This window comes from Dryobates pubescens, chromosome 29 (assembly GCF_014839835.1).
Source record: "Dryobates pubescens isolate bDryPub1 chromosome 29, bDryPub1.pri, whole genome shotgun sequence".
NCBI lineage: Eukaryota > Metazoa > Chordata > Aves > Piciformes > Picidae > Dryobates > Dryobates pubescens.
This window is the reverse complement of record NC_071640.1, coordinates 871,494-883,917: the sequence shown is the minus strand read 5'-3', so window position 1 is coordinate 883,917 and position 12,424 is coordinate 871,494. Positions and strand designations below refer to the sequence as shown.

General features: G+C 66.0%; 1 protein-coding gene across 1 annotated transcript in view; it reads right to left on the bottom strand.

The window, feature by feature from the left end:
• Positions 1–11,479, bottom strand: part of HMCN2 (hemicentin 2) — a 34,662-nt gene extending 23,183 nt beyond the window's left edge. Inside the window, exons 1-23 of the mRNA XM_054174169.1 lie at positions 11,245–11,479; positions 10,712–10,782; positions 9,227–9,385; positions 8,667–8,789; positions 8,099–8,270; positions 7,649–7,755; positions 7,348–7,468; positions 6,993–7,253; positions 6,717–6,861; positions 6,213–6,334; positions 5,845–6,117; positions 5,601–5,742; positions 4,943–5,070; positions 4,349–4,462; positions 4,042–4,191; positions 3,180–3,374; positions 2,729–2,824; positions 2,339–2,463; positions 1,915–2,059; positions 1,684–1,796; positions 1,286–1,442; positions 913–1,075; positions 43–170 (exon numbers count right to left, since the gene is read on the bottom strand). Of these exons, the coding sequence (XP_054030144.1) occupies positions 43–170; positions 913–1,075; positions 1,286–1,442; positions 1,684–1,796; positions 1,915–2,059; positions 2,339–2,463; positions 2,729–2,824; positions 3,180–3,374; positions 4,042–4,191; positions 4,349–4,462; positions 4,943–5,070; positions 5,601–5,742; positions 5,845–6,117; positions 6,213–6,334; positions 6,717–6,861; positions 6,993–7,253; positions 7,348–7,468; positions 7,649–7,755; positions 8,099–8,270; positions 8,667–8,789; positions 9,227–9,385; positions 10,712–10,782; positions 11,245–11,479 (3,445 nt within the window). The remainder of the gene's footprint in view (positions 1–42; positions 171–912; positions 1,076–1,285; positions 1,443–1,683; positions 1,797–1,914; positions 2,060–2,338; positions 2,464–2,728; positions 2,825–3,179; positions 3,375–4,041; positions 4,192–4,348; positions 4,463–4,942; positions 5,071–5,600; positions 5,743–5,844; positions 6,118–6,212; positions 6,335–6,716; positions 6,862–6,992; positions 7,254–7,347; positions 7,469–7,648; positions 7,756–8,098; positions 8,271–8,666; positions 8,790–9,226; positions 9,386–10,711; positions 10,783–11,244) is intronic.
• Positions 11,480–12,424: the final 945 nt, after the last annotated feature.

Below are 12,424 nucleotides of genomic sequence, written 5' to 3'. Positions count from 1 at the left end.
GGCTGTGGGGCAACCAAGGGCTGGGGGGGCCGCAGGAGCCACCTTGGACGCGCAGGCTGTAGCTGAGCGAGGCGCTGCCGGCAGCGTTGGTGGCCGTGCAGGTGTAGAGCCCGGAGTCGGTCAGCAGGGGCTCGGCCAGCCGCAGGGACCCCGAGGGCAGGACGCTGTAGCTTGGGGGAGAGGGACAGAGAAGCCGGACGGGAGGAGCAGCCCTGCCGCCCATCACCTGCCTGCCCCGGGGCAGCAGGGGAGAGCTCAGCACCACTGTGGGACAGCCCAGAGAAGGTCCCCAGGGCCACCTCCCGCACAAGGAGGTCCAGGGGTGCAACCCTCCTTTGCTCAGCTCCTCCCCGAGCCCAGCAGGAGAGAGCAGCAGGAGCCACGCTGCGGGGGGGGACAGGGGAAGACAGAGATTCCCCACGGCCCCTGCAGCTGGGGCTGGCCAGGCTCTGCCTCCCAGCGCTGTCTGCGCTCCGCAGACATAACCTCACCCCAGCCCGCGGCTGCAGCTCCCTCCTGTGCTCCATCAATCATCCAGGCACACGAGGAGGAGCCAGCGGGGATCGGGGAGCAGCCAGGAGCAGCCCGGGGAAGGCAAACAAGGCAGCAGAGTCCCTCCAGAAGAGCAAGACCAAGACACCCTCCTGCTGCCCCCGGCCCCAGCAGCCCTCAGGAGCAGGGAGAGAAGGGATGAGCCTCAAGATCAGGGCCCATGTCTTCAACACCACGGGGAAGGGGCTCCCCAGTGTGCTGGGAAAAGCAGGGCCTGCTTCCCAGGGGGAAAGAGCAAACACATCCATGGCCTGCCCAGGTTATCCTCTCTCAAACAGCATTGACTGTCCCCAGGGACAGCCCTCTGGGGAGACAACATTGAGAGGGCACAGCCCTGGCACCACCCCCAGCCCTCCTTACCTCGTGGTGGTGAGAGGCAGGGGCTGGGCCCCCTGGGTCCACACCACCAAGGGAGGAGGGTAGCCTTGAGCCTGGCAGGGCAGGGTGGTCTCCTGGCCAAGCACAGCCAGGACGGGGATGGGGTCCGACACCTCCGACCCATTCACACTGATCCTGGGCTTTGCTGGGCAGAGAGGGAGGGCAGCTGCTGCAGGAGCACTTCGGGTGCCCCACAGCCCTCTCACTGCTGCTCTTCCCATCCCCAAAGCCCAGCTGGCACCTGGCTGGGTGGCCAAGGAAGCCAGCAGAGTCCCCAGGTCATGCTCCCCCAGCCAGCCACCCTCTGGAGCTGCTTTGCTGGGAGCTGGTGCCAGGGCCAGCCCTGGGCACTCACTGCTGATGGAGAGCTGCAGCTCCTGGCTGGAGAAGCCTGCTGTGTTGGTGGCTGTGCAGAAATAGGTGCCAGCATCTCCCAGGGAGGCAGAGGGGATCAGGAGGGTCCCATCAGGGTGGAGGTGGTAGCGTGGGCCCAGCGAGATGGGCTCCGTGCCCTGCAGAGGGGAGGGAAAGGAGACAGCAAAGACTCTTCCATGAGCTGCGCGTCCCAAGGGCAAGAAGAGGGCTCTGGCCCCACCAGAGCAAGCTGCCTCCTGCTGCCAGCTTCCCAGGGCACTTGGTGGCACCTCTCTGGGGCAGCCACTGGGCAGCTGTGTCACCTCCAAACCTGCTACCCCACACCCACGGGTGACCCACAGCCAGGGGGATGGCAGCCTGCGCCTCCCCGTCGCCTACCTTTGCCCAGGTGACAGTAGGGGTGGGCACACCAGTGGCATTGCACTGCAGGGTGACAGCTGCTCCCTCGGGGGCAGTGACCAGGACAGGGCCAAGCTCGATGCTGGGAGGAACTGGGGAGGGAGGGAAGAAGCTGATCCTGCACGGCCAGGGCCACGTCCCCCAGGAGAGCAGAGCTCTGGTGCTGCAGAGGGCAGTGCAGAGAGGGGACAGCAGCACTCTGCCACTCACCATGGACGAGCAGGGCCACATCCTGCCTGTGGGAGCCGAGGGCGTTGGTGGCCTCGCAGCTGAAGCTCCCTGTGTCCTCCTGGGCTGCCTGCTCCACGTGCAGGCTCCCATCAGCCTGGATGGAGTAACGGCCCCCCGGGGCCACCTGGGCAGGGGCAGGGAGCAGAGAGCAGGACAGATGTGGGGTGCAGAGCCCAGAGCAGTGCTGTGCCTCTGGGGCCGACCTAGAAACTGCTCCTTGAGCAGCAGGAGCGCCCTGAGGGGGGATTGCCCTCCCAACCCAAACGCTCCCCTGGCATCCCTCACCAGCAGCTTCGGCCCTGGCAGGTTGGGGCACCTGCCCTGCAGCAAAGCCCCCACCCCAGGGCCCTGCTGGCAGCTGCCCACCCATCTCCCCCCGTGCCAGCAGGCAGGGAAGCCTCACCAGCTGCCCATCCTTCAGCCAGCGGCGGGCTGGCAGCGGCCTCCCGGCCAGGATGACACAGGGCAGGGACACAGGCTGGCCCAGCAGGGCACGGACCACGGGGGGTGCAAGAGCTATTTCTGGGGCTGCTCGAGAAAGAGGAAGGAGAGAAGATATCAGCGGGAGAGGAGATGGCCAGGGGTGCTCAGGAGAGCCGGGCGGGACCTCTGCTCCTCCGAGAGGCAGAGCTCGGCAGAAGGCAGCTCAGGCGCTCAGCTCCCCCGGGGGATTCGGGGCTGCCTGGGCACCACCCAGCCCTGCGCTGGGCAGGGGCTTGTGGAGCCTCCAGCCACGAGCTGCCCGCAGGGGCCGGCTGCTCCCTCCCAGCAGCACAAGCAGGCAGAAGCCAACCGTGTCCGGCGACCGTGAGCTTGACCTCCGCCTGCACCTTCCCGAACTCGTTCTGGGCTTCGCAGATGTAGACAGCTTGGTCCTGCGGCGAGGCGCCTGCGGCACGGCGAGGAGAAACCTGAGCCTGCTGGGTGGGGGCTGGAGAGCCCTGAGCGTGCTCCGGGATGGGCTAACATCACCCTTCCCCCCCCCACCCCCGCCCCGTCCCCCCACCTCCACAGGCGGGGGGAGCCCCTGCAGCGCTGGAGCAGCTTGCACAAGGGAAAAGTGCTGCAAACCAAACCAGACCAGACCCTAATCAGGGCTTTTTGAAGGCAAAAAGAGTGGGCAAGTGGCCACAGGGGCACTGTCCACCCCACCCGGGCACCAGCAGTGCCCAGGGGTGAGACTGTGGGCAAGCACCCGGTGGGATGTCCATGAGGGGTCTCCACCACACTCTCAGCTCTCTTACTGTGGATGAGGAGCTCAGCAGCTTCCAGCCGGCTGGAAACACCTCCTGGCTCCTGCCAGCTGGGCACAGGCTGCCCGTCCTGCCGTGCCCAGGTGACCCGTGGCAGGGGAGAGCCCTGGGCACGGCACAGCAGGCTCACACTGTCCCCAGCGTCAACGGCCACGTCCCCCAGGGGCTCGGGGAAGTGAGGGGCAGCTGGGAGAGAGAGAGTGGAGAAGGGGCTCACATGGCTCTGACCCCCTGGCTCCCCACAGCAGGCTCTGCATGCAGCCAAGCCCGGGGATGGGGACACAAAGCTCACCAGCCAGGTGCCCTGGGCACCTCTGAGGCCGACTCAAAGCACTTGAGGCTTTTCCAGAGCCCTCACAGTTCCCATCCCTTCCAGCTGCACACAGCACCCCCAGCTCAGCCAAACCCCTTGCACTTCCCCACCCTTCACCGCTCCCAGCTCCACAGCTCCACACCTCCTCCCCAGGCTCTCCCACCCACTCCCCCTACTCCCATGGGGAGCCCTAAGCACTCCTTGGGGTCCCTGGGTTGGTGTCCCAAGCGCACAGAAGCCAACCCCTACCTCCACCTAACTGCACTCTGCACCCCCAGTCTCACCCCAGGCAGATGCAGCAGCACCTGGACCAGCCTGCTGCCACTTCCCTTCCCTTCTCCTGTCCCCTGGAACTCCCAGCAGGCTTCATCCTGCTGGCACTGACCGCTGACACCCCCAGGATGGGACACCCAGAAACCAGGATTGGGGATGGGGGGCAAGAAAAGCCTTGGGGAGCAGCAAGCAGGAGCTGAGCTGGGAGGGAGAGCAGCAGAGATCAGCTTGGCCCTTAGTGGGAGCCAAGGCAGAGGCAGAACTCACAGCCCACACGCAGCAGGGTGCCATGGGAGGCGATGCCAAGCTCCCCCCGAGCCTGGCAGACGAACTGCCCTGCGTCCTCCTCCTGCACCGCCTGCAGCCGCAGGGCAGCGCGCTGGGTGCCAGCTGGGAACGTGGCCAGCGCCTGCCCACCTGCCCACACACCACCCATCAGCCCCCCAGCGCCTCTGGGGTCCCCTCCCCTGCCAGCAGGCCAGGGGACCCCACGAGTGACGTTGCTGAGGGGCAGCACAGGGACCCTGTGGCACAGAGACCCTTTGCTCTCCACATCCCACCCCCCCGGCCTCACCTTTGTACCACACAACGTGGGGTGGGGGCACCCCTGAAACCCAGCACTCCAGGGTCACATCTTCTCCCACCAGCACCCTCAGGCTGGGTGTCACTGCCAGGATGGCAGGAGGCTCTGTGCCAGGGGGAGAGAGAGAGAGCTTCAGTGACTCCCCGGGTGTGTTGCCAGCATGCCCAGGTGATGGGGGACCCCAGAGCCCCATGAGTGCCCCCCAACAGCCTCCATCCCAGACAGCCCCAGCCCAGAGCTTGCAGGGGTGGTGGTGGATCTGAACTGGAAGAAGCTGGGCTGAGATGAGAAGCAAGGAAGGAATTCTTCCCCATGAGGGTGGAACAAGTTCAGAGAAGCTGTGGAGACTCCAAGCCTGGAGGTGTTCAGGGCCAGGCTGGATGAGGCCCTGAGCAGCCTGGGCTGGGGGGAGCTGTCCCTGCCCATGGCAGGGGCTTGAAACCAAATGATCCTTAAGGTCCCTCCCAGCCCAAACCATTCCATGGTTCTCTGCCACCAGCTCCCAGCCAAGGGGCAGCAAGGAGGGGGTAACAAATCCCTGCTGCAGCAGCTCTGAGCCCTCCCCAGGATGCTGCCAGTGGGTACCAACGAACTCCAGGGTGACCACTTGCTCGTCCCAGCCCAGCACGCTGCCAGCATAGCAGCTGTAGTTCCCTGCATCCCCGGGGGTGGCAGCTCGGAGGTGCAGGCTGCCCTGGGCATCCGTGAAAACCCTGCAGCAGAGAGGGAGAGAGGAGCTCCTGAAACCAGGACTGTGCTGGGATAGGGAGTGGGCTCAGAGCCGTGCCACACACGGGCAGGTGCTGGGCACCCGGGGTGGGGGCGAGCACTTGAAGCCAGCTGCCTCAGGGAAGGACATGGCTTTGGGGCAGGGAAATGGGAGGGTTGGGATTTCTGTCTCCAAAGTCAAATAAAGCTCCCCCCAGAGCCTCCCCAGCGCTCACAGCCTGGCACAGGCAGCCAGGGGGAAGCCAGAAAGCAGAAGCAGCTCATGGGAGGCACAAGGAGGATTGTGAGGCTGGGCACAGCACCTCGAGTGCCCCTCGGTGGGGATGGGGACCTGAGGCAGGGTGGCTTCGAGAGAGAGATGTGGCCCTGGGGCTGGCAGCCTGCAGCTGCCTCGGGGCTATGGCAACAGCTTCTCCTCCCGGAGCCAGGGGCGGCCCCAAGCCCCTGTGCCACGGCCTGGGCACCATTCCCAGCGGGACAGGCAGGATGGAGCACCCAGGTCCCCATGGGTTACCTCTCGTCCTCCTCCAGTGCCCAGCCCCAGCGCTTCCAGAAGGTCTGGGGTGGGGGGTGGCCCCCGGCCGTGCAGTTCAGCTGCAGCTCCTGGCCCCTGACAAAACGCTGGGGGCTGGCATCCACCTTCACCCATGGCACCTCTGGATGGGGGTGGGGAAGGGCTCAGCCTCTGGGGGCCATCCATCACCCACCCGGGGAGCATGGCATGGCCCAGGCCAGGGACCCCCCGGGGCAGAGCCTACCCTGGACAAAGAGCCAGAGGGAGGCCCTGGCAGTGCCATGGGCACTCTGTGCCAGGCACTCGTAGAGGCCCCCGTCCCCGGGCCGCACGTGGCTGATCTCCAGCGAGTGGTTCCGCAGCAGCCTGGTCCGGCCGCGCCCCGGCGCCGCCTCCCCCCCGTCCCAGCTCCACGTCAGGTTGTAGGGCACGTCACTCAGCACCAGGCAGGACATGACCACGTCTTGGCCAGCCGCAGCTGTGATGTTGCCCGGGGCTAGGAGCCGCGGTGGTGGCTCTGCAAACGTGGCGGCGTGGGGAGGCGATGAGCCTGTGCCCGGCCGCAGACCCGGAGCCGTGCGGGCACCGGGGCTGGCCGTGAGCTGTGCCCACCTGAGACCGAGAGGTAGGCACGAGCCCGTGTCGCCCCCCCCCTGCTGGTGGCTGTGCACTCGTAAAACCCTTCGTCGCTCTCGGAGACCGCAGGGATCCACCAGCTGACGTTCCCCCATCTCCTGCAGGGGGACACAGAGGTGCGGGGTGACCCCGGGGCTGCCCGGCCACCACCCTGCTCCACATCCCTGGCACTTAGTCACAGAATCGTTATTGAGGCTGGAAAAGGCCTCTGAGATCGTCGAGTCTAGCCTGTGCCCTAACACCATGGCAGCAGCTGAGCCCTGCCACCAAGTGCCACCTCCAAGCTTCTCTTCAGGGCCCCCAGTGATGGAGGCTCCACCACCTCCCTGGGCAGTGCCACTCCAGTGCCTCACAGGCCAGGGGCTGCAGTCACATCCCTGCTGCCTCCAGATGCTTGGAACCTGCAGGCACCCACCCGGCACAGCTGAGGGGGCTGTTGGTGCCCACCACGGAGCCCACTGGGGGACAGCAGAGGCTCACCTGAAGAGCTGCTGCTCCCCGAGCTGTGTCCCACCGCGGCTGAGCTGCAGGCGGAAGGGGACCTGGCTCCGTGCGGAGCAGGAGATCAGCTGCGGCTGCCGGCGCTGAGCCTGGATCCTGCTGGAGATGTTCACTTGGGGGGGACCTGGAAGCAGGTGGGGACACAGACACCCCCCTTTGGGGCTCACCGGGGAAGCAGGAACCGAAGCAGAGGCAGCGCTGGAGCCTCTGGTCCCTTCCCAGCACCCCTGGGACCGCTCAGCAGGGACCGCTCACCAAGGACCACGCTGGTGTAGGTGACCCCAGAGAGGCGCTGCAGGGGGTGGCCCTGGGCGTCTTCACCCTTCACCTTCAGCAGGAAGTCTCCTGGGGGGACACGGAGCAGGGACCCCACCCAGAGCCGCCCCGAGGAGGTGGGAAGGGGCCGGGTGGGCAGCGAGAGGAGGAGGTGGCCGGAGGTGTTGAAGAGTTCAATCTCCTGCAAGCGGCCCGGGGGCTCCAGCCCGGTGCAGTTCACCAGCACGGAGATGGGCAGGCCTGGGGAGAGGGGAGGCAAGAACCAGCCCAGCGTGCTCCCAGCCCCAAGAAGCCCAGATGCAGAATCCCCAGCCCTGGGCATCCCCACCCTCACCCTGCACCGGTGGCTCCCAGGGCTGGCTGGCATCCGTGTCCGGCTGGCTGGAGAAGCTGGCTTGGAAATTGATGCTGCTGATGCCGGAGATCCTCAGCGAGTGGCGGCCGCTGCTCCGCGTCTGGAGGGGGAGCAAGAGGCCAAGGGCAGGGGAAGGGAGAGGGGAGGTCAGCCCCTTCCAGCCCTCTCACTGCCCTCTGTCTGGCCGGAGGTGCTTGGGGAAAGCTGGCAGAGTCTGTCTGGCTGAGCACCCATCCAGGGGTGGGCAGGGGACAAGGAGTGGGGTCTGCCCCCAGCCTACCGTGACCAGCCAGGTCCCTGGCTCCTGGGGCTCCACAGCCACCACCAAGGCTGAGTTGGGGATGCTGAGCAGTTCCTTCAGACCTTGCCCTTTCTCGAGGACCTTTCCTGCAACAGCAGGGGGGGAACCTCTGGGATGGGCAACCAGGGTCCCTCCCCTGGCTGCCTCCTTGGAGCACCCCACAGGGCAGAGCCCATCACACAGCTGGGCACAGAGAAAAAAGCCCTGAAGCCAGAGGCAAAGCCAGGAGGGGGGCAGAGAAGATCCGCTTGGTGCTTCATGAGGGCTTTGCAGCTCTTTGCTTTAAGTTTCCATCACAGGGTTTGGTGATCCCCATGCCTGCAGCCTCCTGTTAGCCCTCTCCAGGAGGTGAAGCATCAGCTCCCACCCATCAGCTCCCACCCATCAGCTCCCACCCATCAGCTCCCACCCATTCCCCTGTGCCCCTACCTGCTGGATCCCGGACCTCGATCCCTGGGGCAGGGCCACTCAGGGAGATGGTGACCTCCTTCAGGCTAGGGTCAAAGGGGACAGGCCACGTGTGCTCCCCACCCTCCTCATGGTCACTGGACAGCAAGTGGACTTTGGAGGCCTGGATGGCCTCTTCCACCCACTTCAGCACCTGGGAGCAGACGAGGGAGGGTTGATTTGGATCCCCATCTGCACCTGGCTTGGCCACTGGGGAACCACCTCAGGTGCATCACATCAAAACCTCAGGCACGGATGCAAAACAGTTCCCAGGTGAGGGACCAGCTCCACCCAGGTCCTGTGGGTGCCAGGGTGGCACAAGGGATGGCACAGGGATGGCACAGGAGGTGACAGCCCTGGCTGAGCTAGTGGGAGTCGTCCCTGCCCATGGCAGGGGAGTTTGGAACTCGGTGACCTTTAAGTTCCCTTCCAACCCAAACCCTTCTAGGATTCCATGATTAACCCCAGGGAGAAGACAAGAGCAGCCAAGCCAGGCTGGCCCACACTCCCCCCAGCCTCCCATCCCTGCTGCTGCAGGGCTCCTGCTCACCTCTGTCACCTGCTGCTTGTCCAGGTGGAAGATCTGCCCCGAGCTGGTGGCAGCGATGCGCTCGTACACGCGGTACCCGGGGTGGCTCCTGTCCCCGCAGTCCCCCGTCAGCACAAACACCACCTGCCACAGCAATGCTCCCCAGAGCACCCCACACAGCCACAGGGAGCCTGCACACCCCGGGGGGGGACACACAGCCACCAGCCAGCACCCCCCAGCACACAGAGCCAGCCCAGGGGGTGCAGAATTCGCCCCCAGTAATGGGCAGCTTGGGAGTACTGGAGGGGAAGCTGCTTTGGTGTGAGGGTGCTGGAACCCTGGGGCAGGCTGCCCAGAGAGGTTGTGGAGTCTCCTTCTCTGGAGCCTTTCCACACCCACCTGGCTGTGTCCTGGGTGCCCTGCCCTGGGTGCTCCTGCTCTGGCAGGGGGTTCTTTGACTCAGCGATCTCCCTTCCAGCCCCCACCACTCAATGACTCTCTCGCTGCAGCTCACTGCTGGGAGCTGCCACAGTGCCCACCCCAGCCAGCTCTGGCAGGAGGCGGTGGGCAGCATCACTCACCTGGCTCTGCTTGTGCTGCAGCAGCCTCAGCAGCTCCTCCTGCTCCCCAAAGTCCTTGGCCCGAGCGTCCGAGAAGACGTAGATGAAGGAGCCAGGGTGGGAGACCTCCGCGGCCAGCCTGATGGCTCCCACGCTCATCTCAGGGCAGTCCCCTCCGCCCTGGGGCACACGGGGAGGGACCTGGCACAGGCTCCAGGGCACCCACAGCTCAGCCCTGCCCCACTGGGCTCCCAGGGTGTGCCCACGGGGAGGATTTGCTGGAGGCAGCCCGAGCCCAGCCAGAGCAGAGGGGTCACAGAGGCACAGAGTGCATTGGGTTGGAAGGGAGCCCCCAGGGTCACCTTGTCCAACCCCCTGCAGGCAGCAGGGGCAGCTCCAGCCAGAGCAGGCTGCCCAGGGCCATGGCAAGTCTGACCCTGAATGCCTCCAGGACATCTTTGGTCAACCTGTCGTGGTGCCTCACCACCCTCCCTGAGCAGAGCCTCCTCCTCACGTCCAACCTCAGTCTCCCCTGCTCCAGTTTCAAGCCACCACCTCTCACCCTGTCCCCCCAGGCCTTTGTCAGCAGTCCCTCCCCAGCTCTCCTGCAGCCCCCTTCAGGTACTGGAAGGCTGCTCTGAGGTCTCCCTGGAGCTTTCTCTTCTCCAGGCAGAGCAGCCCCAACTCTCCCAGCCTGTCCAGCAGTGCTCCAGCCTCTGACCATCTTTGTGGCCTCTTCTGGACCCCCTCCAGCAGGTCCCTGTCCTTCCTGTGTTGGGACCCCCACAGCCAGACACAGTCCTCCAGGTGACACACAGGGACTCCCTCTCTGGCCCACCACTAACAAGGACTGAACACGTGTTTGGGGGGCCCAGACTCAGAGAGGCTTCTGGGTTGCCACAAACACCTCCAGTGGCACATCCATGCCCACCCCCAGCCCACCACCTCCCCTGGCAGCAGCAGCAGTCACCTCCAGCAAGAGCAGTTCCTGCTTCCATGGGCTCTGCACCCCCAAGGACTAGGGAAGGACTTGCAGCTGCAGCTTTACCCCTCCCTCCAGAGCACAGCTGCACCCCAAGGGAAGCTCCTCAGGGGTTTAGCAAGAGCAGGGCTGAGTAAAGCTTGAGTAACCTCCCCAAGGGCCTTCAGCTGGCAGGAGGCAGCTGGAATAGTTTGAAGACAATTAAAAACTCAACTGAATTTCAAGCAGCTCTCCTGGAAGAGGAGATCTGGGTGCCATGGAGGGGCTGGGCAGACTCTCCCAGGGAAAGCATTCCCCCTTTGGGATGAGAGCTGGGAGCCCAGAGCTGTGCCTGCTGCAGGAGCCTGGGGCTCTGCACCCCTCTGACCCACTGCTCCCATCAAGCAAGCCCAGCCCAGCCTTGAGCCCCCACCACGCTCCTGGGGGACACCAGGAGTCGCTCCTGGGACCCAGCACCATGCAGGGCTGGGCTCCCCACCAAGGAGCAGCCCTGGAGCCGCAGCGTGGGGCTGAGGATTCCTTACCTGGACCTGGAGCTCCCGCAGGCGCTGCTGGAAGAGCCAGGGGTCTGCGGTGAGGGTGGCAGGTCCCACCTCTGCAAGCACACCAGCACCCCCTCCTCAGGCCCCAGCACCCCTTCCTCAGCCTCCTCAGGCCCCAGCACCAGCCCCCTCCAGTGCCACGCTGCCAGTGCTCCCAGTTTAAACACACTTATGGGCCCTGTGAGCCTTGGGCTCTTGGCATCTCCCCTGCCTTGGCACCAAGTGAGATGTGGATTTGGGCTGTGCCCAGGGGCACAACCTGCCCTGGGGAAGCTGTGATTAGCCCAGTGACAAATGCTTTGCCCTGTGCCTGCAGGGTGGCTTGGGGATGGGAGCCCTGCCCAGCACCATGCCCTCCAGCTGCCATCGTCGTGGTCCCCAGGGCACTAAAAGCAGGGAGGAGGGCCCTGGGAAGTGCACTCTGCAGCCCCCAACCCCAGCCAGAAGCAGCTCCCAGCTCCTCACAGCCCCATCCCCGGGGCGGGGGGGGCGCCCTCGGCCTGTGCCAGCCGTACCTGGGTCATGGAAGGGCACCAGGGCATAGTTGCTGATGGGTTTGGTGCTCCTGCTGAGGGTCCTCTGCAGGATGCGGGAGGCGCCGTCCATCACCTGCACCAGGTCGTCGTACATGGAGCCGGTGACGTCGAAGACAAAGGCCAGGGTGGCCCCCCCCGCGCCGGGGGGGACCTCAGCAAACCCCGGAGCCAGCAGCAGGCAGAGCCCCACAAACACCCCTCCGTGGGGTGGCATGGTGGGGGGAGACCCGCAGGTGCTGGAGGCAGCCCTTCTGCCCTCGCCCTGCTCCTTCCCCCGGCGCCTCTGTGGCAGGGAGGGACGCAGGGTGCCAGGGGCCACCCGCAGTGGGGACAGGGCAGGGACCGCGGCCGGGGGGCGCCCAGCAGCTGCGGACCTGCTCCTCCAGCGCTCAACTGCTGGGCGGGAGGGGAGGAAAAGAGGAGTTTTGGAGCCAGCGGCAGATGGGTGGGAGCTGGAAGAAGCTGGGGTGGGGATGTGGGATTGGGAAGCAGGTCCTGCCGCCCATAGGATTGTCAGCGACACTGCCCAGGCCACCTCCCCGGCCCTGACCCCCCTCCCCGGCTCCGAGAGCCCCCTGCTCTGCCTGGGGGAGCCGGGGGGTCAGGGGAGGACATGGGGGCTCGCAGCTGAGGGCCGGTGGGAACCCTGCCAAGGCCCCGGCAGCGGGACCGGAGCCAGAGCCAAAGGGATCCCGAGGGAGCAACTCCCCCTCTGGCAGGAAGAGGACCCTCCATGGGGCAGGGTCTGCAATGGGGCTGGAGGGGACAGGGGGCTCTGCGGGGGGGGTTCCCCAGCACAGCCAGCCCAGGAACGGGGAGCAGACATCCACGCACAGTGCAGACAAAGCCGGAGCCAGGACAAAGGCTGGGAAGCGCAGCCCTGGCCCGGGAAGCGCAGCCCTGGCCCGGGAAGCGCAGCCCTGGCCCGGGAAGCGCAGCCCTGGCCCGGGGAGCGCAGCCCTGGCCCGGGAGCTGCGGATCCTTCCCTGGCTGCTCCCCAGGGATGCTCGGCGCTGGCTTCCCTCCTCCTCAGCTGCACCCAGCGAGAGGCCTTGGCCAAACGCCGGCTCCAGGTGATGCTGAACACCCAGGGCCGGATCCTGTGTCGGGCTCAGCACCTCCTCCAGCCCCCAGCGCCTCCCACCAGCCCCTGTCCTCA